At 44.1% G+C, this 26,651-nt stretch overlaps 3 protein-coding genes across 15 annotated transcripts in view; 2 read left to right on the top strand and 1 right to left on the bottom strand.

The window, feature by feature from the left end:
* The first annotated feature begins 1,908 nt into the window (after nt 1-1,908).
* On the top strand, nt 1,909-4,527 carry SLC10A4 (solute carrier family 10 member 4). The gene is made up of 3 exons (XM_033060274.1): nt 1,909-2,294; nt 2,707-2,917; nt 3,581-4,527. Exons 1-3 carry the CDS (start codon nt 1,909-1,911, stop codon nt 4,094-4,096), a joined length of 1,113 nt encoding a protein of 370 aa, XP_032916165.1. The 3' UTR covers nt 4,097-4,527.
* Nucleotides 4,528-4,743: 216 nt separating this feature from the next.
* Nucleotides 4,744-10,015, top strand: ZAR1 (zygote arrest 1). The gene is made up of 5 exons (XM_042779344.1): nt 4,744-5,442; nt 5,521-5,580; nt 5,665-5,757; nt 5,834-5,908; nt 5,989-10,015. The coding sequence occupies exons 1-5, from the start codon at nt 4,744-4,746 to the stop codon at nt 6,130-6,132; spliced, it is 1,071 nt and encodes a 356-aa protein (XP_042635278.1). The 3' UTR covers nt 6,133-10,015.
* The window catches only part of FRYL (FRY like transcription coactivator), a 176,098-nt gene continuing 158,780 nt past the window's right edge, over nt 9,334-26,651 (bottom strand). For 10 of the 13 annotated variants that reach the window (XM_033061431.2, XM_033061430.2, XM_033061432.2 and 7 more), the window contains 7 exons: nt 25,809-25,958; nt 21,765-21,863; nt 17,112-17,180; nt 13,850-13,867; nt 12,777-12,887; nt 11,531-11,727; nt 9,334-11,408 (listed from right to left, as the gene is read on the bottom strand). In XM_033061431.2, coding sequence (XP_032917322.1) covers nt 11,150-11,408; nt 11,531-11,727; nt 12,777-12,887; nt 13,850-13,867; nt 17,112-17,180; nt 21,765-21,863; nt 25,809-25,958 — 903 coding nt within the window. In that variant the 3' untranslated portion in view covers nt 9,334-11,149. The remainder of the gene's footprint in view (nt 11,409-11,530; nt 11,728-12,776; nt 12,888-13,849; nt 13,868-17,111; nt 17,181-21,764; nt 21,864-25,808; nt 25,959-26,651) is intronic. The other 3 variants (XM_033061425.2, XM_033061435.2, XM_033061429.2) reach the window with 1 other exon arrangement.

Raw genomic sequence — 26,651 nt, 5'->3', positions numbered from 1 at the left:
CACACATTATGATAAAAAAATATATTTCTGTGACCAGCCCTGCTGCAGTGGGAAGTTTAGGGAGTGACAGTCGGAGATAAAGCAGGAAGCCTGGCTCTGCCCTTCCCACCTGCTCAATAAGCCTTGTGTTTGCGCAAGGATCCATCCTGTGTCTGCCCACAGTGATCCCTGGTCTGCCACACCACAGAGAACCACTTGGGCATTTCTTACCAACCAGGAAGAGTATGATAAGCAGATGACCTGCATGTTGTGAAGAAAAGCACTGGTTACGTGACAGATGGAGTAAGATATAACAGCGGTAAGACTTCATGAAGCACTGCAAATACACTGCAAGCACTTCTCTGCATATGCAAACCAGAAAATTAAATCCAGAGAATGCTGTTGGCTCCAAAAGTCTATCAGATCCTGAGCTCCCCTCCTCTAGAGCCTAAAAATATGAATGAACTAAAGCAATCCGGATCCTATTTGGTTGTTCAGCTCTGATGACTCATCTTCCCTGAACTCTTCTTAGGCTAATGACAGGGAAACAAACACAGGCAGAACAGTATTGAACTTAGCATCATTTTGGCAAAGTTGTGTTCCCAGGATTTTGTCACCAGGTACCATTTGCACTTCTTGTGTCACCGTGCCCCAAGAAAGAACCAAAGGTTTAATAAGCAAACCATCTATTTTTCTTTCAAGCCACCAATAACTTCTACTCAAGACCTGGGACAGGCTAAAATTTTACCCAAACTTGGTGTTTGATGGAGCCTAAGGCAAGCAGCCAGTCAGGGCAGCTCCTGTAGGCTCTCTCCTTGAATCTGGTGTGTCCCCCTTCAGCTGTGACCCGAAATGCTCCATGCAGAAGTAGAGCCACACACCAAGTGCAGAAGCCAAGGGGCAGTGCAGTGGTGGCTCCACCCCTCTAAACCCTATGGGTGAACGAGTTACATTCCTAAAACAAGGCCAATAGCAATGCCAAGACTGAGAGTCACTGACATATATCCAGCCCTTGGAAGCAGCCCTCCTCTCTCAAGAACTCCTGCCCTTATGAGTCTAGTTGGGCATTCTATACAGCATTTTACTTCTAAAGGAACAGGATGACACACAATAATTTAATGAAAAGTAAATGTTGTAAGCACAATTTTATGGCTGAAAACAGTATAATGGCCCTTGGATGTGATTTTTGGATGACGAACTAAATGTCTTACCTTGGTTGAATATCTGTGTGCCTGTGAGCTTGCCTGTTTCTTTCACGTGTACAGACTACCCTATAAAAGGTATCACAAGTTTCTGGGTCCCCACCAGCAGAAAGTGGTGCCTCCTCGACCTCATATAAGGGCTTTCCATCCTTCCTCACACATTCCAAAACCTTCACATTAATAGCAACTCGCCTGGAGCGGGAACGAGCTTGGCAATCCCTCAGCAGAGGGGTCTAGTGCTGCCCACCCACATCGCGTCGCTAATTGACCTTTTTGTAATGCCGAGGCCAAAATAAATCCTGTGATACCTCAGTTCCAGGAGAGGTCGGGCCCTGCCGGCTCCAGAAGAGGCTGCCGGGGGTCGCACGGGAGGGGGATGCGGCAGCCCGCCCGCCGCCGCCTGCGCTTCCCTGCGCCGGAGCCGGGCGGCGCTGGCGGCCGCCGCTGGCCGCCGTCGAGGAGACACCGCCCACGCCGGGGGTGGCCTCGCGTGGGTCCGGGGACGCGCGGGCAGCGCCCGCAGCAGACAGGCAGTCAGGGACCGCGCCGCGGCGCGTCGGCAGCGCCCGGAGATCCGAGCGGAGCCGGGGAGGGATGCGAGCTCCGCCGCCCGCCGGGACGAGCCCTCCCCGCATCCCGCGCTGAGGGCCGGCGCTCTCTCCGGGGCTTGGCAGGGAGCCGGCGGCTCCCCGGGGCCGCGCAGCCCATGGCCAGCGCCGCGCAGCCCATGGCCAGCTCCGCGCAGCCCCCGGCGGCGGCGGGGGGCGGCAGCCCCGACGGCGGGTCGCTGGCGGGGGGCGGCGAGACCTTCGGGGACCTCTCCCTCAGCCAGGGCCTGAGCGTGCTGGTGGGGCTGGGGCTCTGCGTGACCATGCTGGGGCTGGGCTGCGCCGTGGAGCTGGGGCAGCTAGGGCATCAGCTCCGGCGGCCCGTAGGGCTGCTGCTGGCGCTGCTGGGACAATTCGTGGCCATGCCACTGGTGGCCTTCCTCCTCGCCCTCATCTTCGCCCTGGACGAGGTAGCGGCCGTGGCTGTACTCCTGTGCGGCTGCTGCCCCGGCGGCAACCTCTCCAACCTCATGTCGGTGCTCGTCGACGGGGATATGAATCTGAGGTAGGTGCCCCGCTGCCCCTCGCCCCCAGCCGGCCGAGGGGCTGCGCCGGCCCCGGGACGCGGGGAGGGTTCGCTGGGCACCTGCTGCCGGCGGAGCCGGGACGGTCGGACGGGCGAGCACGGTGCGCTGGGAATCGCCAGCACTGCTCTCCTGCCTCTCCCGTGGAGAATCTTACATGAGCCCCAACACACGCCTCCTGCCTCCTTCCCTAAAAAGCTTGCGTGCCCGCGCCCTGGCCGGATCAGGGAAGGTGGAGGATGGAGAGGGGAGAAAGGAGAGCGAGGAGGCTCTTGCAGTGAGAAGTGCCCGGCCAGCTGCAGAACCCACTTCTAGCAGGGGTTGGGGCTTCCCGGGGCTGTCCCCCGGCCGGGCGCGCTGTGATGGAGCATTTCTTTGGTTCCCCCGGCGCAGCATTATCATGACGGCCTCCTCCACGCTGCTGGCCCTCTTCCTGATGCCCCTCTGCCTCTGGATCTACAGCCGCCACTGGATCAACACGGCCGTGGTGCAGCTGCTGCCCCTGGGGGCGGTGAGCCTGACGCTGGGCAGCACCCTGCTGCCCATCGGCCTGGGGGTGCTCATCCGCTACCGGCACCCCCGCGCCGCCGACCTCCTGGTCAAGGTAGGCACGGCGCCCAGAGGGGGGGAGGGCGGCCACGCCGCGGGGGATGCCCGGGGACGGCACCGGGGACGGGGAGCCGACGGCAGCAAGCTTTCTGGTCCCTCCAAACCGGTGTTAGTCTCACACAGGTATATTCAACTTCTTAGGTACAATACAAAGACTTACAGTCTTGAAATAAAACAGTGGGACACAGAAAGCGAGGGAAAGGGCGGGTTACCCCCTATCACAGCACACAGGAAGGAGGGCAGTGTGGTGCTGCACCCCAGCAGGCATCCTGGACCCTGTAGCAGAGGCATTCCATGACATCCTGCTTTCTTCCCACTCTTGCTGCATCCTGGTTAGGCAAAACGAACCTTCAGGCATGACCACACTTAATTAAAACATGCAATTAAATTGGTTTAATTGAGAAGAGTGAGGCACAAGTCCTGACTCTTGTTTCCCAGCAAGTCATCCCAAAGCAAAATGATGGAGGGTGATCCCAGCCCGTTCCTTTCCTGTGATATGATCAAACACCACTAAAATCCCAGGCCAGAAGCAAACCTGGGATGGGCAGTGCAACCATGTTTTGCCGTTTAGACTCTTTAGCAAGCCTCTACCTGCTATGCTTATCCTTTCAAAATAATAGCCCTCACGTTGTTTATCAATGTCTGTATCTGTTGCCAGATTTCCCTGTGGTCTCTCTTGGTGACTCTGGTGGTCCTGTTCATCCTGACTGGGACCATGCTGGGCCCAGATCTGTTGGCACAGATTCCTGCGTCTGTCTACGCCATTGCAGTGCTGATGCCTCTGGCAGGGTACGCCTTGGGATACGGCTTGGCCACGGTCTTTAAAATGCCCCCACACTGCAGGAGAACAGTATCTTTGGAAACAGGGTGCCAAAACGTCCAGCTCTGCACTGCCATCCTAAAGCTCACCTTCTCCCCAGAGCTCATAGGGAGCATGTACATGTTTCCCTTGCTTTATGCGCTTTTTCAGTCAGCAGAAGCAGGACTGTTTGTGCTGGCATACAAGATGTACGGAAGAGACAGCTACAAGCAAGATACACTTGGTGAAGAGGAAGACACAGATATTTCCTACAAGAAACTGAAGGAAGAGGAGGTAGCTGATACTTCATATGGCACAGTGACCACAGAGGAGCACAACTCCATTCAGATGGAGCCGACTCAGACGGCGCTTTAGGCAGGACAAAGAGGTAACTCCCTAGACATGAATGTGTGTTGTGCTTGCAACCAGGCTGGGGCTGTGCTCGCTGCTGTGCAAGCGGAGCTGCCCAGTCTCTATCGTTTCTCCAGCTGCTCCCATTGTACAAGGTGATATGTGTTTATTACCATGACAGTTCTACTTCCTCAAAAATAAATGTGGAAAAAAAAAACCCATTACTGTGACACAAAGCAGTAACTGTAAAACTTCATGCAAGGAGGTTGCTGCCTGGCTGAGTGCAGCAGGAATGGGTAGAAGGAAGAAACAGTGTTCTACAGAGTCAACACCAACTCTGTCAGTTCAGATGACAGGAAAAACCACGTCGCGTGTGTATCTCTGTGCCTCCCACCTGCTGTAAAAGCATTGTTCTCATTGTTCTCACCACAAATACATGGCGAAGCCGAACCAAACTCGTGTTCTCTGCTGTTTACTCCCTTGGAGGCAATTAGCCGCGCTGCCCGGTTCAGCTGGGGAGCTGTGAGGGGGTGGGGGACGGCCCAAGGCCGCGCACCAGGTGGGGATGGGAAGGGGCCGCACGGCCGGCGCCCGTCGGGGGCGAGAGAAGCCCGGCCCCGCCCCGGGGGTATTTAAGGCCCCCGCCCAGCGGTCAGCTCGGGTCCGGTGCGATGGCCGACGAGGCGATGGCGAACTATCTCTACACCGCCTACCACCCCTACCGCTACCCACCGCCCAAGGGCAAAGGAGGGGCGGCGGGCAGCTGGCGGCCGCGGGGCAGCAGCTACTTCTCGGGCTACGGGGAGGCGGCCGCCGAGTACTTCGACAACTACCAGCGGGCGCAGTTGAAGGCCATCCTCTCCCAGGTCAACCCCAACCTGACACCGCGGCTCCGCAAGGCCAACACCAAGGAGGTGGGCGTGCAGGTGAACCCGCGGCAGGACGCCTCGGTGCAGTGCTCGCTCGGGCCCCGCACGCTGCTGCGCCGCCGCCCCGGCCCCGCCGCGCCGCGGCCCCGAGAGGCAGAGCAGGAGCTGGGCAGCCCCGCCACCACCAGCACCCGCGCCGTGCGCTTCCCCCGCACCATCGCCGTCTACTCGCCCGTGGCGTCCCGCAGACTCACCGCCTTCCTAGAGGAGCCGGAGCGGCGGCCGCAGCAGCAGGACAAGGCGGCGGCCGTCGAGGAGGAGCCGGCCGCGCTGCGGGAGCAGCGGGCGGTGGAGGCGGCTGCCGTGCGGGAGAGCTGGGAGAAGCCCCCCGAGGGTGGCGCCGAGCCGCTGGAGCAGCGCCCAGCCGAGCCACTCGCGCCGCGCTCAGCCGCACCCCCGGAGCCGGCGACGGAGGAAAACCAGGAGGAGCCGACAGAGCCCGCTGAGGTAAAGCCGATAGAACCAGCCGAGGCAAAGCCGGCCGAGCCGCCTGCCCAGCCGCCAGCCCAGCCAGCAGAGCCGCCGGCCTCGCCTCAGAAGCAGCAGTCGTCGGCGGGCAAGACCCGCCTGCGCTTCCAGGTGAGTGTTGGCCGTGGGGGAGTAGAGCGGGGCCGGGTTGGCCCGGGAGGCGCCCGCACCGTCGAATAACACTGTCCCCGGCAGTTCCTGGAGCAGAAGTACGGCTACTACCACTGCAAGGCCTGCAACATCCGCTGGGAGAGCGCCTACGTCTGGTGCGTCCAGGGCACCAACAAGGTAAGGGCCAGCCCGCATGGCCCCGGCGAGGCCTCCTCGCCGCCGCCGCCCTCGCTGACCCGGGCCTTCCCTGCAGGTCTATTTCCGTCAGTTCTGCCGCACCTGCCAGAAGTCCTACAACCCGTACCGCGTGGAGGACATCACCTGCCAGGTAAGGAAACCCACACCAGGCCCTGAGCCCGGCCGCTCCCGGGCCCGGCCGCCGCCGCCGACCGCCGCCTTCTCCCTCAGAGCTGCAAGCAGACGCGGTGCACCTGCCCCGTGAAGATGCGCCACGTGGATCCTAAGAGGCCCCACCGCCAGGACCTCTGTGGGAGATGCAAAGGGAAACGCCTCTCCTGCGATAGCACGTTCAGTTTCAAATACATCATCTGAATGGGATGGGGATTTTTGGTTTTGTTTAGGGCTTTTCAAGAAAACTGCAAGTAGAGCAGACTTTTTGTTTTGTTGGTATTGTTGAAGGTATTTGGTGAGATGTAGCTAGGAAAGCATGAAAATAAAAATATTGCAAAGCATGCTCAAATGATCAGGTGGGTTTGTGCCCAGCTCAGAGGGTGCATATAGTAAATTGCACAGGCAAGAAGCCTGGAGGTGTATTGTAAATTAGTGATCGTCTTGGAAGCAACTGATTCAGGACTTTGTAGACTCTCAGGTGTACAGGGTTTCTGTTACTCTTGCTCTTGAACTCATCGAATGCTTGAAGTTAACATCAAATTGACATCTGCAGTAGGTAGTAGACCACCCTTCATGAACAAAACACCAGTAATACTTATTTTGTGCACTCTGTTCAATGCACAAAGTATCCTGCACCTGTTTTTCATCACTAGAAAATGATTGAGAAATGCTGTGTAAGTTCTGAATCACTTCTGGTGCGGCTGGTCTGCATTTAGCTAAGTTGGTGTTCTCATCTGTAGGCAAAACAGAAAGGAAGCTTTTCAAAGACAGTGCTCAGAAAATGCTGAGGAATGGAGTCACTGATGTTATGGTGATGGTTTCTTGGTAAATGTGTTGCTCTTCTTAATTGCACAAGGTTATGGAGAGAAGGGACACTTCAGAGGAGCATCTGCTTGGCTTCCTTTTCAACCTGCAGGTGAAGTGCAAGAGCTGTGCACTTAGAGGATTGTACTTGAAGAGTTTGATCTAATTACAGTTTAGATGCCTGCCATCAAAAGGATTGAACTCCTGCACTCCTTTGGGGTTGGGTTTGCTGCTAGGAATTGTAGTGTTTATTAGTAATGGCAGAACCAGCACTGGTCACTTGCCGATGATGCTCTCTGTGGGCTATTGGTGCTCTCACTGGTGGTGTCCTCTGTAGGAGCAGGATGCTTTGGCCGTGTTACATGCTGACTCTGACTTACAGCATCACCATCTGAGCAGATTCTCAAGCTAGTAAAACCTACCCCACTGCCCCAGTCTACCTTTTAGCTATGGAGCTGGGTAAACACAAATGAAAACCTACTTTTCTGAGAATGCTACTGACACTGTTAATGTTTAAATTGAGCATGGTCACCAAGCCTTTTGCAGAGCTCTTTAGGTAGCTTCTCTTTGAAAAGAGTGAGTTATATTTGCTATAGCGAGCTTATCTACACCTGTACCCAGCTTGAGAGACCAGTCTTTTATAGGCTAGAGAGAACCAGTCTGAGCCCATGCTGTAGAACAACTTCAGTGCCAGGTGATTTTGCATATCTGAGTGGAAGCCAGTGTGTAGCAGGGTAGGCAAACAATATCCTCTGTATCAACATGTCTTGTTTGAGGGGCAGTGAGTGTTAATACCACATGCTTAACTTGTTTTGCTGTAAATTCCTGCCTTATTTCAATATGCCCCTTGAACCAGCTGCAGTAGGCTTAATGCCTCAGTGTCAGTTTTTTGCTAAGTAATTTTATTTATTCTTGCTGCATTCATTATTATAGCATTGTGTGAGGCATTCTGGGATCAAGTAGACCTACTTCCTCCAGAGCAGAGCACACTTCTATTTTATGCTTCTACACGAAGTGTTTTTCCATGTATCACAGTAAAAGGAAATATCCCTTGCTTTACCAGCTCACACAGACTTTCACAGCAAATTCCATCCTAGCCCTATTCAATTTCCCTGCAGCTGGGCAGCGTTCTGTTGTAGATGCATGTGCCTTGTAGTTACTGTGATGAGCAGTGGCAAGCCTCTAGCTTGAGGAATGCACCTGTTGCCCTCTCTGCGACCACCTGGTCCCACTGCCTCAGTTTGCAGTTGCAGCTGTGATCTGGGGTGTCTTTATTTCTGAGCATATTCCCCTCCAAGGATGTTCTTCAATGTTTTCCTGTTTACCTTCCCCATTCTAGTAGCTGTAGTCTGTTCCTGATGCATGCATTGAGAAACTGACTATGATGAGTCTGTGCACCTTGGAAATGAGTCAGAGAACTGAAGCTTTGTGCCATGTCAGTATGAAGTCATGGCAATATGAGCAGCTGAAGGTTTCCTATTTATACAGGCATCCTCACAAAATATTGCTTGGAGGATTACTTGCTGTGAATGTGGTGACTCTTACGTGATTCAGTACCAGCCCAAAGTGAAATCTAGTACAACTTAAAGGCTGTTGTCCCCACTAACTACAGTCAAAGCAGCAGTTGGTTCTGCATGATAAGATGCAGAACAGGCTTAGCTGATGTGAACTGGGTGCTGTGCCTCACCAGCAGCTGATGAAGGCTTCATGTGGCAGGTAGCAGCAAGGAGGCCACCCCTGCTTTCATCAGCTATTCCAAGGCTCTGTAGCTTAGAGGAGTACAGTGCTCTGGGCAGCCATATTAAACAAGCTTTCCTTAATCCTGCAGCATTCTTTAGTTCCAGAGTAGCTCTACATGTCATCCCTCATACATAAATATGTTCAGTGCTTTTGCTGCTTGATGCCTGAGTACAACTCTTTACTTTCTAGTTGCTTTACAGCTTTACAGCCATGTCATGTCTGTGACAGCATGCACTGATTGTAGGTACTGAGTCCTAGACTCAGCAGGAAGAAGGAAAGCTACTCCTTACAAGCTACCTATTGTAATTATGCAAAGTGGAAGCGAACAGCTTTCATGGTGCTGGTTCTTCAAAGCTATCCTGAGCTTGCCCTGTACAGATTTTTCATATTGAGATTCTTTTGCACATGCTAGCTCAGTGCTGTATTTGCTGCATCTTACAGGAGAAGTCTGATGTTTTGCTTGTTTCTAGGCAGCTTTACCACAGCTTTGGGCTTGGCACAGACCTGGTAGTAGGTGACACAGGGTGACAGCTCATGCAGTAGTTGAGTAATTTTTGAAAAGCTGAACGAAATTAAAGCAATATCAAAAGACAGCTAACATGATTCTGGTCTATAGGGCAGGTTCCTCTAGTCACTATAAATGGAGGAAGATGCATAACATAAGGAATAGCATATATGAATGCAGGCTTGAGTTTCATGGGAAATCTGTTAATAGCTTCAGAAGATGCCTAGAAAAATGCTGCTGCAATGATGGGACCTGAAAGGAAGAAATTACTTTAGGGTGCCCAGGCCTCTGTTGTCAGTGTTTAGTCTGTTTAGCTAAAGTATTTAAACTCTAGCTTGTAAAAATACACAAAATGAGAGATACAATGTTTTTTATTTTTACAAAAAAAAAGCTGGTAAAAGATGATGTAAATAAAAGTGTAATGCGCCCCTAAATAAAACCACCTATCCCCTGTAAATACTAGTTAAATAATTAAGAACACCATCTACAGTACCACAAAACCATCAAAATAATTCAATTTTATCAGGGACAGGGGAAAAAATACAGTGAATATGAATGTGCCTTGACCAGTTACAGAACTTGTTAGGATAACATAACTACTGTCAGCAGTCCAACAGCGTGCACAGTGCCTTCAATTAATGCATTTCAGCATAATTACATTTCTAGTGGGGCCTAATTCCCCCAAAAAGGCAGAGCTAAGAATTTCAATTCTACATTCTAAACTCTGGAATTAGAGCCCATTAAAAAAAAATCACAGTGGGTAAGAGATGTATATAAAAATACTGGGTGTTCCTTTCAAATAACAGGAATTGTGGGACTACATTCTTTTTTCTTTTTTTTTTTTTCTTTTTTTTTTTTTCCCTACAAAATGCTGTTGGTTTCAACAGAATCCAGTTTGTTTTATGCTACAGACTTTGACACTGAACTATGAGTATATTGCCTCTTTGCATGTTTTGGTAGTCAGGGTTTTTTTTGTCTTTTTTTTTTTTTTTCTATAGTCCCAATTCCTTAGGCTTCAGTTGAGTCATGAAGATGCATATACATGCATTCAAACTCTTCAAACCCTGCAGACTGCAAGTACTGCATGGAACTACCAAGAGGGAATGCCCCCCTTCTCCTCATAGCTTTATACACCTACTGTTTTAACAGTGCATTGCACAAATTTACACGAAAAATACTGGTTTTGCACTATACAGTTCCTAGAATATATACAGAATAAAATAAGTTAACTTCTAATGAGAATTGCTGAGGGGCAGCATATATCTTTAATATACATTTTAAAGTCTCTGCAGGCAGCTACTTTTTGGTTAGTTATCAATACTTGTAACATAAGCACTGGTCAGAGAACTGAGCAGCATTCCAATAAAGTTAACAGATATATTATTTCTTTTAGAAACACTGGGAAATCCCAGTTTAAAATATTATTAAATGTCCTAACATTTACACACTATGAGGATTAGATCTAATAAAATAAAATTTCTTCAAAAATAATCTTGCAGCTCTTTTAAGCATGCTCTGAGACCTTATTTAACAATCATCCATACCCTCAAAAAACAACTGTCACATAGGCATACATTCTAACTCACACACATTATTTCCTTATTACAGACAACAAAAGCAAATAAAAGTGAAAATTCAATGGTTTTTGCAGTCATATGTCATTCTACTCATGTTTGACTGCACATTCTTTATGATGTTGCAAAGTGTCTCATTAGGTGTTAATTGATGGTTTTATCTACTACTGCTGGAAAGCCAGGAAGCCTTGCAGGTCTTCAGCCAAAATAAACCAGCCTTGATTTTAGCCTCATCCCACCTGCAATATTGATCCAAGCTGTAGAGGCTGTTGCTGCAAACATCATTTATAGTTCTGTTACAACAGAAAATAATGCATATCTGTGCATTATGTTTAAGCCCTTTTCCTTTAATGTAATTTTTATACATAAATTTAATAAAAAAATACTACTGCCACACAGGCTGCTGTATAGAAAGAGCAGTCAAGTAGGATGTTCACTTCAATTTTCAGAGTTTTACTTCTGATGAAACAGTTTCTTGCTGTGATAAAAGTGTGTTGGTTGCCAGGATTGCTGGAGGTTTGGTTTTTTTTGTGAAAGGTGCTCAATAATAGCCTGAAGTGTCTTCATCATCAGTTCTTTTCTAAATGACAGCTCTTCAGAATCCAGTGGTGACAAGATTTATTCCTGTTTTGATCTTCCCTAGAAGCTGATAGGATTGCACCATGCGGAGAGACTCTCGGATTTCTAGATTAAGTTCCATCAGCTTTGAGCTGGCCTCAGACATATCTTGGTTGGAGCCTACTACTGCAAAGCTGCCAGTTTGGCCAAGTGTCTGATGACGGAAATAGATGTGCAGCAATGTTTGAACGGGGTCATCTTCAGAACTGCCAAAGATGTCGTGGGGCCAAATAGACCTGTAAACACACAGTTTGGATTTAAACATTAAAAAAACCCTAAATGTTCAAATGTTCTTTAAACAGACATTTGAACTGAAGACAGGAAAATGCGAGGGAAAATAACATGCAATTTGGCTCACCTGAAAGCCTTGACCTGTGCCACAGCTGACACAAACTCCTTGTTTCTCAGGGATTCAATGAGGGAGTGAATAGCTGTTTCTGTGCTAGCTTGGGAAGCCTCTGCAACTTCAATTTCTTCGATACCACTGTCAGATACTGCCTCAGCCTCTTTCAGGCAGCTCTCCAAAAGAGCAAGTTCTTCAGACATGTTTATTACCTAAAACAAGTATAAGTTATCTTTTCTAGTTTAAATGTATTTCAAGCAAAAATAATTTTTTATTTTTCCTCCTCTGTGCAGTAATGAAAAATAGAAAAAGAACACCCAAATATTTTCTGCAGTTGCTTAAGTATACAGGTAATTTAATGGCCCAAGCATGTATGTCAATTATTTGGGCTTTCCCTGATGAAATTTCCATCTTAGTTCTTTTAAAATTTATTTAAAAAAATAAATTTCTTCTTTCCTTACATTACTTAATAAATTGACAAGAATGAAACTTTTCAGAAAGGTGTGACAGCAGTGGTGTCATTATGAGGACATCTTAAATATGAAGGAAAAAAATCTGGAAGTCTGCTAATCAAGTAAGAGTAGTGCAGCCAGTGTATATAATAATATATTTGGCTTCAGCTGCAATGCATGAGTAAAAACACAGGGCCATCTCTCAGAACATGATTCTGCATCTGACTAACTTAGGTAAGAAGTGGGACTGATGTGATGCCAACTTTCCCAGCATTCTTCAAATACAAAACTTATTTGCAGCCTCTACAAAAATCTAGAAATACAAGTGAGGAACATGCATGGATGTCTAGAATGCACCACTAATTGTGCTTAGGATGGGGACTAAGGTTGCAGAGTAATTGAGTGGTGCCTGAAGTGACACAGTTAAATGAATCAGTTGGTAGAAAGTGATGGTGTTTGCTATAGGAAACATCAGGGTGATGGAAAGGCTCAGCTGTGCTGAGAGGAATTGATGTGCCTTGATTGTAGCTTGATTAGAATACACCAGGAGTGCTACTGGACTCCCTACATTCCTGTCTTTTTTAAAGAGCTTTCAAGCTGTAGAAAAAATCAACACAAATAATTGAACATCTCAGAAAATTCTTGTAAGCTCTACTTAAATATTTTATTAATTGGCTATAAAACAGCTGGAACCCTCCTCCAGTTTCTAAAAGGATGTCTCACTGATGAAAATGTTATCAAAATGTGTTTTAAATTGTCTGCTTTTAAAATGTCAACAACTGCTAGCTGAATGGCATGGTTTTCATTACCTCTGCTTCTTTTTTGATTGTTTTTACTTGACTGATGAGTTTGCAATAGGCTTGGAACAGAAGCAGCAACTGGAAATGCAACTTGTATAGCCTCCGACACAACTCCAGCTCCTACAAATGCAAACAACACTATTATATTCAGGAAGTGCAAACTTCCTACTATCCAGTACAAGAGACAATAAATCACAACTTCTTGAGTATAGAGTGTGCAAAATTAGAAGTAGTTAATTTAGCTACTAAAGAAAATACAAAAAAATTTAGAAGCTAACATACAGTATGGTAATGAAAAGAAAGTGAAAGCTTCATTCAGTTCTAGATTTACAAGTAGCCTCTCACAGAGATTTAAAGTTCATTTTTTAATAAGTTACATTTCCAAGAAGAGGGGTTAAGTGGGATGTGAAGTGATTCAAAAGGCATTTTGAAATGTCTGGAACATTTCATGATTTCATGTCTTAAAACCAAGAGTTTCACAGATCACTTACTTTTATTATTGATATTTTACTGTTTTAAATTCAAGATATAATATCAAAAAGAAGCAGTTGTGGTCCATAAGTATAGGATCTTTCAAAACCCTTAATATTTATATTGTAAGCACAATATATAACCTGGCCCTTAGCTTACACTGCCTGGCAGAGTAGGAAGAGAATAATTCCATTCCTGGAGGCAAGAATAGTGTTTTCTTTATAAAAGGTAGCCCTCTGCTTTAGAAAATAACACATTGTGTATTCTTAAGGAAACGAAATAGCAGTATTAATTTACACACTGTCTTGCTTCCATTTTTATGCCTCTAAAACACTAGTCAGAAGTGCAGACAGTGTTAATACTGCTTCACATACAGACATAAAAGCTAGTGCTAATGGAATAATCTTTATAACATTCTACTGACTACAGGATCCTATTATCTATAAAGGACCAACAGTCTAATGGGTTAGATGATGCAAAATGGAAGCATACAGCATTTCTGTAATAGTCTAGGACAAGACATCATTATTTCACAAATGGACAAGACAGATGGAGACCAGTTTGGTGACTGGCATGGTTAAGTATTTGATAAATCAAGAACTGTCACTTACTGCTAGAATTTCCATTTGCTAAGCAAGAAGATGAGCAGGTCACAAAAATACAAAGAAAGAAAAAAGAGCAAGAATTAGTGTAGGAAATAATTTTAATTAGAGTAAAAGATGTCCCAGGTAAAATGGAGGAAGAAATACAAGTAACATGCTCCAAATATATCCTAAATGTAAAAAATACAGGCTGAATTTAACATAAAATTACTTGCTGCTATAACTAAACATAAGAAGTATTGGCTTTGTTGTCTCACAGCATGAATAATACTCTTACAACCCTGTCTGGTCTTTATACATTGTGTAGTCTGAAAGGTGCACAAAGTTAAGGTAATCAAAATCAAGGACACTTAGATCTGAGCATCTGTACAAAACTTCTTACTTGTTCTGTATCACAATATTTAAGCAAAAATAATGCATTTTAAAATTGGAGAGGCAAGGTTAATTTAGATTCTGAATCAGTTTAGAAATGCTTGGGTATGCTAAACTCAATTCTCAACACCTCTGAGAGGTTTCTGTAATGTAATTGCACTTGGTTTTTACAAGCCATTTCAGAAAAAATGTTTGGGGAAGAGGGATAGGGAGAGAAGTAGCCAGAAAATATATGTGTCAGACTAGGGATTTGAGCTTCACCACTCCTGTGCTTTGTACAGCACTGAGAGTAGTCATGTACAGTGCTCGCAGCAAACTGAATCACAGAATCACAGAATATCCTGAGCTGGAAGGGACCCCCAAGGATCACTAAAGTCCAGCTCCTGGCTCCTGGCCCTGCACAGGACCCCATTGGAATCACAGCATGTGCCTGAGAGCAAAACATATGAAGATGCAGCAGATGTCTGACTCCCAACAGACAGAAGCAGCTGAGCTTTGTACAAAGCACAGAGTTGTACATGTTGTTATGGTAAATTATATGCTATGTGCTTCCCAGGTTTTAAACATTGCATGTTTTTGTTACGGTGCATGTTTTCATTCTGCACTCTGTGCTATTATGTACTCAGCACAAATACTGTATTTCTGAGGCACAGAACACTGATGACATAAGACCTTGAACTGCAGAAGTCAACATGACTTCGATGACTCACTTTAATGAAGCACAAAGAATTATACTTTGAGAAATGGCAGGGTTGACTATTTAATAATTTTAGTCATTGAGTTCCAGTGTTCTTGAAGCCAAGTCTCATTATTACTGTAAGCCATAACAATCCCTTTCCCCCAAAATACACCTTAATAGCTACCTTTTAAAATTCAGGAGAGGTTTTCCTTTAAAAATGGCTTTGTACTGCTTCACTGTCTTTCACATATGTGCTTACTTGAGAAATAATCTGATTTTTCTACCTGCATGTCCTGTAGAGGCAGTCTAGCCAGAGTCCAGATGCATTCTTTCAGGCTTACGTGTACTAATAGCAAGAACTGAATAATTAGATTTACTTGCAAATCTTCTGGCAATGCACAAGCCAGAACAAAATTAATCTTGCTGTTCCTTAGCTGTATGGACCACAGTGCTAAAAATTAGTAAGAAAATCTTATTTGTGTTAGTGAATGAAAAATATCTGTTTTCCTGAGCAAGACAACACTTAAATATTTTTAACATTAACTGGTTGACTGCTTAGACTTAGCAGCCCCACACTCCATTTACAAGGACTTTCGAAGAATTACCAGCATGCCACCCTTGCAGGCTAGGATTAAAAACCAAAGTCAAAACAAGTCACCACAAATTATAATCAGGTCTCAAACTCCTTTTCAGAGGCTATCTTCAAACCCTGCAGAAACAGGGAAGAACAGGCCAAACTGCCTTGTCAGGGAATCATGGATTCTCTCTGTACAAGTGATTTGAAAGTCTGCATGTTGGTTGTCTTCCGTTTCTTAGTTTCCCCAGCTACACAGCAGGAACAGTAACATTTACCTTCATGGTAAGAATGGTTCTGTTCTGACAACTAAATGTAAGAACAATTTCTTGGTGTATGTAAACAAAATTGTAAGAATGGACTAAAATACATAAAATTCTGTTTTTTAATTAATATATATATAGCATTTACTGTATTGTAATAGTAAATGTTATCTATTTCTAAAGATCTACCAGTCAGTATAGAAAGATGTATACTCAGTGTAAAATACACTAAAGTATGCATTCATAGGCAAGATAAAAGTCCTTGCAAATAGTAGCAAATTATTTTGCTGGTTTTCTATTATCAAAGCTTATTCACTTGATTTTTTAAAAATGTGCAACTTCAGTGCAGTATAAAAATTAACATTATATTACCATGTTTCACAACTCTAAAAATTCAGGTACATTTGTGATTGAATTAAAAAGCCCCAAACGTGTACATATATGAAGAACAGCAAAAGAAAACTGTATAAGAAAAGAAATAGTCCAAAGGTAAAGTAAATATATGTGAAACATGATCAAGTGCATCAATGAATAGTGCAAATGAATAAAAGAAATTTAATTCCTCCTTTCTCAGCTGGGATTTGGGATTTTTGTCAAACTGTCATTGTGAAAAGGTAAGTTCATCTGCTACCTGCAGTTCTTTCTTACATCTCTGTCCTTACCACAGTACTTCAGATGGCAGACTCCTTGTACCTACTAATATTGGGTTTTGGATTTGCTTTTTTTACTGTATCAATATTATGCAGATATTCTATTAAAAAAAACCCCACCAAAACAGTCCTAGTCCATTTTGGGAAAAACTATCACTTATTATAGCAATTAGTAATATTAAACATGGATGAGTGCCATGCAAATACATACAAAATATTCAACTAATATTAATGGTTACTTAACCTATTGTTAGATGATATTTTGACAGAAGTGTTTAATGAGCTTTTTGCTATACTGCTTCTTTACTCCCTGTTACTTCTCACCCAAATATTGGCTCCAGAAAGGTCTTATGTAGTTCTATAGTACTAAATATATTAAATTCAATAGAACTTTTTGAGTACACAATGTATATGAGCAGATAACCAGAATTTTAATATTTTTTCCTTCTGGAAAAAGCAGCAGAAAAGAAGACTTGCTGGTACACAGATAGTATCTGGCCTGCTTATCTACCTAGTGTTATTAAGTCTAGAACCCAAGACAGATTGCCAGCTTTTATTAAGAAGACCCGTATTTACTGCCACTTCATGAGACTCTGAGCTTCTAAAAGATAGGGTGATAACTGAAATGAAAGGCTTTTAATACATTTTTAATCTCTACAAATATTGGAATTTTTGTGCAATAAAGTTGATTTTTAATCTCATATCCTGAGACTCACAAATGACATACACCTACCTGGGCATCTGTGTTAGTCCCATGAATGCCATCATCAGTACCAAATGTCCTTTTGCAGTCTTCTAACCACTGCAAAATAAATATAAACAACATTGAACATCTTCTGAAACAGCAGACTGAAAAAACTGCTTAAGACACTTTGTCTTGTACATTCTTGGATAACGTAAGAAATTGTGATATGAAATCAATTGTTTACCAGTGTTGTTTGCAGTGATGGTATGCACTCTTGATATATCACTTTGTAGCTTTTATTTTCTGTAGCTTTCATTACCCAAGATGGAGATAGTACACTTCAGCATAAACACTAACCCATGACTGAACTGATACTGTTACAGGCAAATGTATAAGAGGATGGAAGCAGAAATATCCCTCTCTTTACTTTCTGCACAAGGTTTACACCAATATGATTTATCAGCCTTTAAAAATATAGCACTAATTCACATTAGAGAATAAGCCTTCTTGGGACTACTTTAGAAAGAGAAGGAAATAGAGCTCTCCTGTGTAAGTAAATCTAAGTGTAGCTTTACAGAACGGAATGAAAAAACCCAAATTCTCCAGTGGGAGTTTAGCATCGCCTCCAGTTCATACAAGCCAAGTATTGTTGCATTACACAATGCAAACCTGCAGGTTCCACTCAGTGCTGCATTTAACTCCAGTTCCACAGCAGATGACAAGTTTATTAATTTCAGTGGGCAGTCTCTTTATCTACCTTTAACCAAAATTTCTCAAAAAATAACCTCCATGTGTACTGCCATTCACATGAATGTCTGTGTTACTATAAAGATTTATAGAATCAAGTAAGTTCTTTTTGGGCATAACAACTTGATCACCCCATTGATACAGGGCCCAGCAAATTTTTCTGTACAGTACAAACAACTGCAAGCATGGGTATTACTGAAATGGGAATGCATCATGTTGAGATAAAATCCATAATATCATCTGAAATTAAGAATAGGCTCTATACATCCAAGGAAGAAAATTTAGCATACTGTGTGTGCTAAATTCTGGTATCTTGAATCTCAGAGGGAATCTTGGTGACCTTTTTCTAACCTTTGTCTGATGCAAGAAAAAGAAAAATGTGATTTCCCATCTGCTCAATTTAATAAAGGTTACTTAGTGAATTAACTAGGCCTGTGTGCTCATCAAGAGGAGAAATGGAATTCTCTGAACACTGCAGTGTCACTTTCAATTAGTGACATGGATACCAATATCCACAGCAAATCTCATTTTTCTTTTTATCAGACAGCCTCCATCAGGAACGATGGAATAGGTTTGCATTGCAACAAACAGCATCAGCAACTGGGAAGCTAGTATTTCTTTTCACACGCCACCCTTTTAAGATCTCTTTTTAAAATTTTAGAACCAGTCTGAATAAAGGATGTGCCTAGAACGCTGTGTGTATAAGCTTGTATTTTCTATTACATGTATCTGATTCAGTATCTTTGTCCCTAATACACACATGAAGTCCAAGCAGTCTCCTTGCAAGAAAATAGAACAATAGCTCCAAAAAGATGAGAAAATTAATTTGTTAAGAATTTTTACAGACTATATGTTCAGCATGGTAGAAAGATCTATTTTTTTTTTCCTTTGGGAATAGTGTGACAGAATAACCTTTATGTGTTTGCTTTGTACCAATTCACGTTTTCTCCATCTATCTCCTACAAAGTGTTGATGAAAAGCGTAACACAGGGAAGTTTGGGGGTTGGTCTTGGTCATAAGCACAAGTTAGCTTGCCAGATTAACCCTAAACAGCTTATATACTATGGATACCTTTCTGTCTTATCTTGGTGCATAGGTAAAAGTTTCACGCAACTGCAGCCAAGCCTTTTATTTTTCAATTGATTAATGTGAATGCCTGTACACCACACAGCACTGAGAGTGACAAACATCTATTAGGATAAAGTTAAAACAACAGTTTTTCATTAAAGAAAGTAAGATTCAAATTCTCCAGTGGTTGATTTTACAGGACAGATTAACATGCACATTACATTTATTGAAATATCTGGTAATTTTATTTACTTTATTATTCAATAGCCCAACCACTTAATTTGGTCATTTTTTCTGTGTGTTTCTTTGAAAAAAAGCAAGGGTCTGCATTAAGTTGATTAAGTATTTTGCCTTAAAACTTTCACAATTATTACGATACATAGCACAGTTTTGTGTAACAACAGAAATTCAGATTTTACTTGAGGAACTCTTCTTCATTCATTCCCTATACTCTGTTTAAGAGGACAAAGTAAGAAAACAATAAAACATGTATGTAAGACGTAGCTTAGAAGATTCTTAGTTTACATTTAATATAAGATACACCTTATAAAAGAGGGCCAACAACTAAAGAAACACTTCTAAAATGTTTTAGGAAAGTAAGTTATTTGAGATAGTCACTACTTCTAAATTAATGTGCTCAATAACTACCTAAATAATGCACTGAATTGTCTAAATGACTAAATGCTACCAAGAGTCAGAGATGATTGGTCAAAGCTAAAAGTTTCTTCCTTCTCAGTACTGCTTCTTTTTATTTATAGATTATTAAAATAAAAAAAAACCCTCTGACAAAATGCTCTCAGTTGTTTCAGAACAATTCATTTAACCCTATGAACCTTGTTCCTGCCCCAGTCAGTCACAAATCTGTGGCAGAAGACAGGCTGACTACAGAAACATCTTACTGGACTCCCTTTTTGACAGAAAAAACAACTCCTTCACTATGATATAATGACAGAGGCCATCAAACTGATACTTGTATTTGTTTACCTAGTAAAATAAAATATAAGGACGTTCTTAATATCCAGCATGGATTTATGTCAATATGAAATGTGGCACTGCAATATTAGATAATAATACCTTTAGTGAATTTGTGGCAATCTGAAGGAGATGTAATTCTAATTTGTTATACTTTGAAAAATCAACAAAACAATACCATTGGTTATTGCTGTGATAAACTATGTTAAATGGGGAGTTGATGTAAAATTCCTCCATGTCTGGATAGTCATCATTCTAATTAGACACTCACACACACAGACACACACACGAGTCCCTTTTTACCCTGTCACAAATCTTCCTGTCTGACCTAAGGGAAAATCAGTTACAACCTCTGTGCCTCAGGGCTGCTCTCTAAAAGGAGGAATGAAATACATTATACCCTCATAGGAATGCTGATAGCATTATGCATTGGAGATTGCCAGACATCAAATATTACATTGAGTAAAATAATCTTAGTCATTAGACAAGCGCTTTGTTTCTGATTAAGCCTACATGGCAAAATGTAGGCTCATTATATTAGACCAAATAAATTGTTATTACCACAGAGCAGGGCAAACATACTGGCCTGCATCCTGCCAAGAGTTCATCTACATTAACAGTGCTGTGTGGCATACTTCAGCATTGGTTTCAAGGAAAACACATTTCTTTTGAGATCCTTTCCACAAAAAAGTGCATGTCTGGTCTATTCAACAGATGAGCTGTCAGCAATCTTTGCAAGGCAAAGGCCATAATTTCCTAATAAATTCAGCATGATCAAGAAACATGGAGCCACTTGTGCTGCAAAACATATCTCTGCCAAGGCATCTTGGCTTGAATTCTGGTTCTGTTTTGAATCACTCAAACTTGCCTATACTGCCACTGTCATGGCCTCACAGGCTGCTGAGATCACTAAACTTCAGCTTGCTCAATTTTCCTAGGAATAATCATCTCTACAACAAAATCCTCTCTCTCCCTCTGTTTGCAAAACTGATTGTAGATCCATGTTTTCTTTTGGCTCTTGAAATACAAATCTTACCTGTGTCAGTTTTCTGAAGTTAGTATCCTACTTTCTGAACTTCACACACAGGTTCATAAAACCAAATATACAGACCCTTGCAACAGAAATTTCCAACTTCTAAAAACTGCATTTCTTTGGAAAAAGGATATAACTTTTTCCACTAGGATCTACCTTGAAAACTAAAGTGCATTATTCTAAACAACACATAAATATCATCCTCAATGAGATCTGCTGTAAAATGAGCCCTAAATTTACATATCTCTGTGTGACACAGCTGTATAACCCCCTTTAACCCCCTTTACTGTCAGTGGAGATTCAGTCACCAAAAGGAAGTCTAAAGAATTGTTCAGCTAAACAAGTTAGTATCTGTATTAGGATAAATGCATTGCTTTCTTGATTCCTGTTAATATATTGACTGATCCTTGAATACTATGAGTGTTAATCCACTTGGAATTCCATAAAGACAGTTATTTGCAAATGCCTTAATATGGAGGTGAATCCCTAGTCTAATAAAGTAAGCAGAACACAGATTTTAAAAAACCACATTATTTATTGATATTCATGTTAGAAATACTTGAATATGTTTTAAAAAGGACTTTTAAATTAGGAATGTGCTTTTCCCACTGTTAGAGGATTTGTGCAGTGTTATATATTAAAAATCAATTTCAGAAATATGTGCAACAAAAATTAATTGCACATAAGAAAAATCCCCTCAGGTTCAGATTATACATAGATAGTACTACACATAATAATAGTATGAAAAGAAAACAGGATTTTATTTCATAAGTGTTTTCCTACAGTTTACCTTTAGATGCCTGTGATGAGAGATAAGGGCCTGCAGCATTTTCTTGATGAGTAGGTTCTAATATTTTTGTTTTGAGATGTAAGAGACTCACCTGTTCTGCTGCCTCTCTTTTGACATTATAGGTATCCAAGTGTTCTTGGAGCTCTAGAACACTGAACTTCAATGTTTCTAGCAGGCCACAAGACAGTAGCTGGAAGACAAAAGCAGTCAATTCTGTAGGCATGTAACTATAATCCATACAGTCTACTATCTAAATTATATAATACAGAATTGCACTGTCATATTTGGAAAAACAAACAAATTAGAATTAGCTGGGCACATGTCATTTGTGACATCATTTATCAGTGAGAGTTAATCTGGCAAGCAGGTTCATTTCACTTAAATTATTTGAAGAGGAAAGATGCATTTATAAAGTATATGTCAATGTAACAACACTAATGTGCATGTACACACAAGTATTTGTGTGCTATATTTATTATTCCTTTTTATATTTGTGTTTAATATACATTTGCTGTTTTATTTTAAAATACATGCTGTTTTAGTTAGGCACTAGTGTAACTCTTCTTGTGGCTTCTTATCCCAAAGAAATTAATTTCTGGTACATTTTGAGTGCTTTTTAAGTAACATAAGTAAAACCAAAAAACATTACAGGTGATTCCCTTGAAATGCACTATCTGTATCGTGCTTTTTTAGTCCTCATATTCTTAAGTGAGAGCTTAAGAAAGAGTTGCCCCTTAGTATCAAGAGAAAAAAAGCAGTTCAGAAGTGTCTCACACTGAGTATCAGGGCCAAAGATCGATCTACCTCAGCCCTACAGCTGACAATGTCTAATGGCAGTTGTTTAAAGAAGGGCAAACGTGATGATCCACCTGCCCCAGAGTGCTTTCTTAGCCTCTGTCAACATGTTGTTCTGCATATTTAAAGGATATGCCCAGGGCTACTTCTTCCATGAATTTCTTTAGTGGTTTTTTGAAAATATGAACATGAACCATAAAAAGTGACAGCATTTCACAGTTTGATTATGTACCACATGAAGGACCTCGGTTCTGTATGTTTTGTAAGTCACTGCAGCTTAATTTGACCACCCTTAACATCAGTTAAGACAAAAATAAAATAATTTCTATCACTTATCCACAATAAGACATCTGTGGACAGATTTATCTTCTAATGGGCTAAAAATCATAGCCTACATACTCATATATCTTACATGTACAGTAATCTCATGATTACAAGCCGCACCTGATTACAAGCTGCATGTCTGGGTGTCAGCAGTGTTTAGGTCTTTGTCCATGTATAAGTCGCATTTTCGTTTGCAGGGAGGACCCACGTGCAACAAAGCAACTAATTAGTAACGGAATCCCGGGATTGCTCGCCCTGGCCTGGCGCTGCCCCGCAGTGCCGGCGGGAGGGAGGCAGGGAGCCTGCCTTCACCCGCAGCGGCAGCAGGAGGAGGAGGCACAGAGCCCGCCTGCACCCATCGCGCAACAGAATAACCAATTTGTAACAATCGCGCAATCCCAAATTTTACTGGCAGGTGCTGGGCTCAGCACCTCGGCTTCCACTTCCGGGTTTGGAAATTTCAGAACTTTCTTCACGTATTAGCCGCTCCTGAGTGTAAGCCACATTTCTGGGGTGGGAGCAAAATTTTAGTCAAAATGGTGCAGCTTATAATCGTGAAATTACTGTACATATTTCATCATCCTTGTGATCTTTCTTTTATCTTTTCCAGTGCTATCACCTTTGCTCTGAGAGCAGGGGACCAAAACTGCCCCCAGAATTCACGATGTAAGTATACTGGGAATATGTACATTAACACAGTGATGTTTCCTCTTTTGTTGTCTCCTTTCTTGATAATTCTAGCACAGGGATTTTTTTGCTGCTGAATATTGAGCTGACTTCTTGGATTACTATCTATTACAACCAGGATTTCAATTTGCACGACAACAAATAATTCAAAGTCTTCTCGTATATTTGTAGCAAGAATGTTCTTCTCATGCATCACTGAATATATACATAAAACAATATACAGTAAATTCACGAATACAAGCCGCACTGAGTATAAGCCACATCTCTGGGTGTTGGCAAATACAGTAGTTTCACGAATACAAGCCGCATGGATTATAAGCCGCACTTCCGGTGCCTCGACAATGTTGCTGTCTTTGTCAATAGATAAGCCGCACCCCGAATATTAGCCGCACTTTCGTTCGTCGCGAGAATCCGTGCGCAGCTTTCACAAATTGGCCAATTAGTAACAGGATCGCGGCATAGCGGGGTTACTGGCTCGGGGCAGGGCCAGGCAGGCTCGGCCCGCTCATGGTTGCCGACGGGGCCGGGTGGCCCAGCTCAGCGCCACGGCTCGGTGGGGCTGGCCGGGTGGTGCTGCCGCTGCCGCCGGGCTCGCTGGTCCCCCTCTCCCGTCAGCACCGCCCCGCTGCCGCGTTCGCCTCGCCTGGCTGGCAGGGCTGCCGCCGCCGCCGCCGGGCTCGCCGCCCGCCCCGCGCCGCGTTTGCTCGCCCGGCCGGCGGGGCTGCCGCCGCCGGGCTCGCCGCCCGCCCCGCGCCGCGTTTGCTCGCCCGGCCGGCGGGCTGCCGCCGCCGCCGCCGGGCTCGCCGGCCGCCCCCTCCCGTCTGCACCGCCGCCGCGTTTCCTCGCCCTGGCCGGCACTGCAGGCCCCCGCACCGCCAGGCTCCCCCCACGCTGCTGGCCCCGATTCTGCTGGGCTTCCCCCGCTGCCAGGCAGCCCCACCTCTCGGCCTACCTGCTTCTGCCATGCTCCCCTGCACTGCTAGCTCCAGTTCTCCCAGGCTCCCCCGCCCTGCTGGCCCGGGCTCTGCCGCCCCCCTGCCCCGCCCTGCTGGCTCAGGCTCTGCCGCCCGTCCCCCACACTGCTGGCCCCGCCTCTGCCAGGCTTTCCCACCTCAGCCGGGGCCGGCCGGGCTCCAGCTTGGCTTGGGGCTGCCGCGGGCTCTCACTTCCGTGTTGGCAGCTTTTAGAATTTTGTTAATGTATTAGCTGCCCCGGAATATTGGCCGCACTTCCGGGTTTCCACCAAAATTTTGGTCAAATTGGTGCGGCTTGTATTCGTGAAATTACTGTATTTCATTCTTTGTCCATAAATAAGCCACACCTGAATATAAGCCGCTCTGTTTTTTGCAGCAAGGACCCGCGTGCAACAAAGTTGTCAAATAGTAACAGAACCGCGGCATGACGGGGTTTACTGGCTCAACTAAGGCTCGGCCCGCTAGGGGCTGCTGATGGGGCCAGGTGGCCCAGCTCGGTGGTGCCGCTCAGGGCTGGCCGCTGCCTCTGGGTTCGCTCGCCCCGGCCCCGCTCCCGCCGCGGCGCCAGCCGGGCACAGAGAGCACGCCCCGCTCACGCTGCGGCGCCGGCCGGGCACGGAGCACCCCCTGCGCCTGCCACAGCGGCGGAGGGCAGGGGCAGAGCCCCCCCCTCCTCCCCGAGCCGCGGCAATGGTGGCGCGGGGTCCCCCCGTCTCTCCCCCGGGCTGCAGCAGAGGAGGAAAGAGAGCTCTCCTGCCTCTCTCCCCACCCCCGGTGCTGCCTGCAGGGAGACAGGGCAACAGAGTAACACTTTGTAACAATCGCGAAATGCCGGCTTTTACTGGCAGGTGCTTGGCTCGGTGCCCTGGCTAGCACGTCTGGGGTTGTAAATGTCAGAAAATTATTCACATATTAGCTGCCCCTGAGTATTAGCCGCACTTCCAGGTTTCCACCAAAATTTTTGTCAAATTGCTGCGGCTTGTATTCGTGAAATTACTGTAATATAAAAAGGCAAAGTGGCTGCTAGCTAAGTAGTCTTCCTTTTTCTTACCTGTGCAGAGAACATAGAATAAACATGAACAAGCAGGGAAGGTAAAGAGCAGTAAGGGAATTAAAGTAGTTTCTACTATCAATAAGTTTCCTTGCTGTTCACTGTTATAGCTGGAGTCTATTTTTTGAGAAAATGCCTTTCTCACTGATGGTTTCCAGTGTTTATAATACATAGTGGCCACTTTTTAGTTCCCTACTGATTTCAAAGAGTTTCTTTTTTTTCCACATATTAAAACACCCTTTTACATGTTACATGAAATGTTTAAGCAGACAGATATTCCAATGTGCAAGTTAGAGATTCTTACCGTTTCTGCATCCACAAAGACTGTTGGACATTCTGAACACAACATCATCACTTCCAGAGAACTTTTAAACTTTGTTCCAATGCGCTGTAGACTTTCACCAAGAAAGCTGACTGAATCATTTGTTATAGATACAAACTTTCTTTGAATTGTCTAGAAGTCAAATCAGAAAAACATTTATGTTAGTTTTACTGCTCTTCTGGCTTTTTAGGTAAAAATTTTAGTGCAAATTTCCATCCCAACAAGTTTCCATCACATGATTTTTTTTTCTTAAATGACAAACTAATATATATAATTTTCTCCGAATAGTTATGTAAAATTAGCTCTGGAAAATGCAATAAAACAATAAAACTAGCCAGTATCCATAAAGACAATTACTCCTTTCCTATCTAGGCCTCTAGCCTCAGTATAGGTAGATGACTATTTGCCTTTACACAGGTACAGATAGTTCAATTTATTTTCAAGTGTTTGTGTTGCAGAAATTTAGAGACTTTTATGAGTCAGTATGCAACCTGCGTAGCACAATCTGTGTCCAAAACTGCCACCTGCAGGGTTTCTACCTTCTTCAAAAATCAGTGCCAAGTTTATTATGTTTGATTGTGCAGACTGTCAGCTTAGCCTAATGTAACACTGCACTCTGTTATGCACAATTTCATTAATCCTGGTGGTTACATGTAGAATAAAACTATATAAAGATTATACAGACAGCTGCAAAGTTACCCACAGGAAGAAGGAGCCAGAAGGCAAAAAGAAAAGTCCAGTCAAACAAGGCCTCCCAGGTATTATTTGATCATTTTAACCCTTCTCTGTGCCCAGTAACAACTCCTCAGGAACATTTTTTGCCCA

This window comes from Catharus ustulatus, chromosome 5 (assembly GCF_009819885.2).
Source record: "Catharus ustulatus isolate bCatUst1 chromosome 5, bCatUst1.pri.v2, whole genome shotgun sequence".
NCBI lineage: Eukaryota > Metazoa > Chordata > Aves > Passeriformes > Turdidae > Catharus > Catharus ustulatus.
This window is presented reverse-complemented; position numbering and strand designations above follow the sequence as displayed.

Coding starts and splice junctions, on each gene's coding strand:
- SLC10A4 (XM_033060274.1), top strand. CDS start 1,909: ATGGCCAGCTCCGCGCAGCCCCCGGCGGCGGCGGGGGGCGGCAGCCCC. Junction 2,295..2,706: donor GACGGGGATATGAATCTGAG/GTAGGTGCCCCG, acceptor CCCCCGGCGCAG/CATTATCATGACGGCCTCCT. Junction 2,918..3,580: donor CCGCCGACCTCCTGGTCAAG/GTAGGCACGGCG, acceptor ATCTGTTGCCAG/ATTTCCCTGTGGTCTCTCTT.
- ZAR1 (XM_042779344.1), top strand. CDS start 4,744: ATGGCCGACGAGGCGATGGCGAACTATCTCTACACCGCCTACCACCCC. Junction 5,581..5,664: donor AGACCCGCCTGCGCTTCCAG/GTGAGTGTTGGC, acceptor TGTCCCCGGCAG/TTCCTGGAGCAGAAGTACGG. Junction 5,758..5,833: donor GCGTCCAGGGCACCAACAAG/GTAAGGGCCAGC, acceptor CCTTCCCTGCAG/GTCTATTTCCGTCAGTTCTG.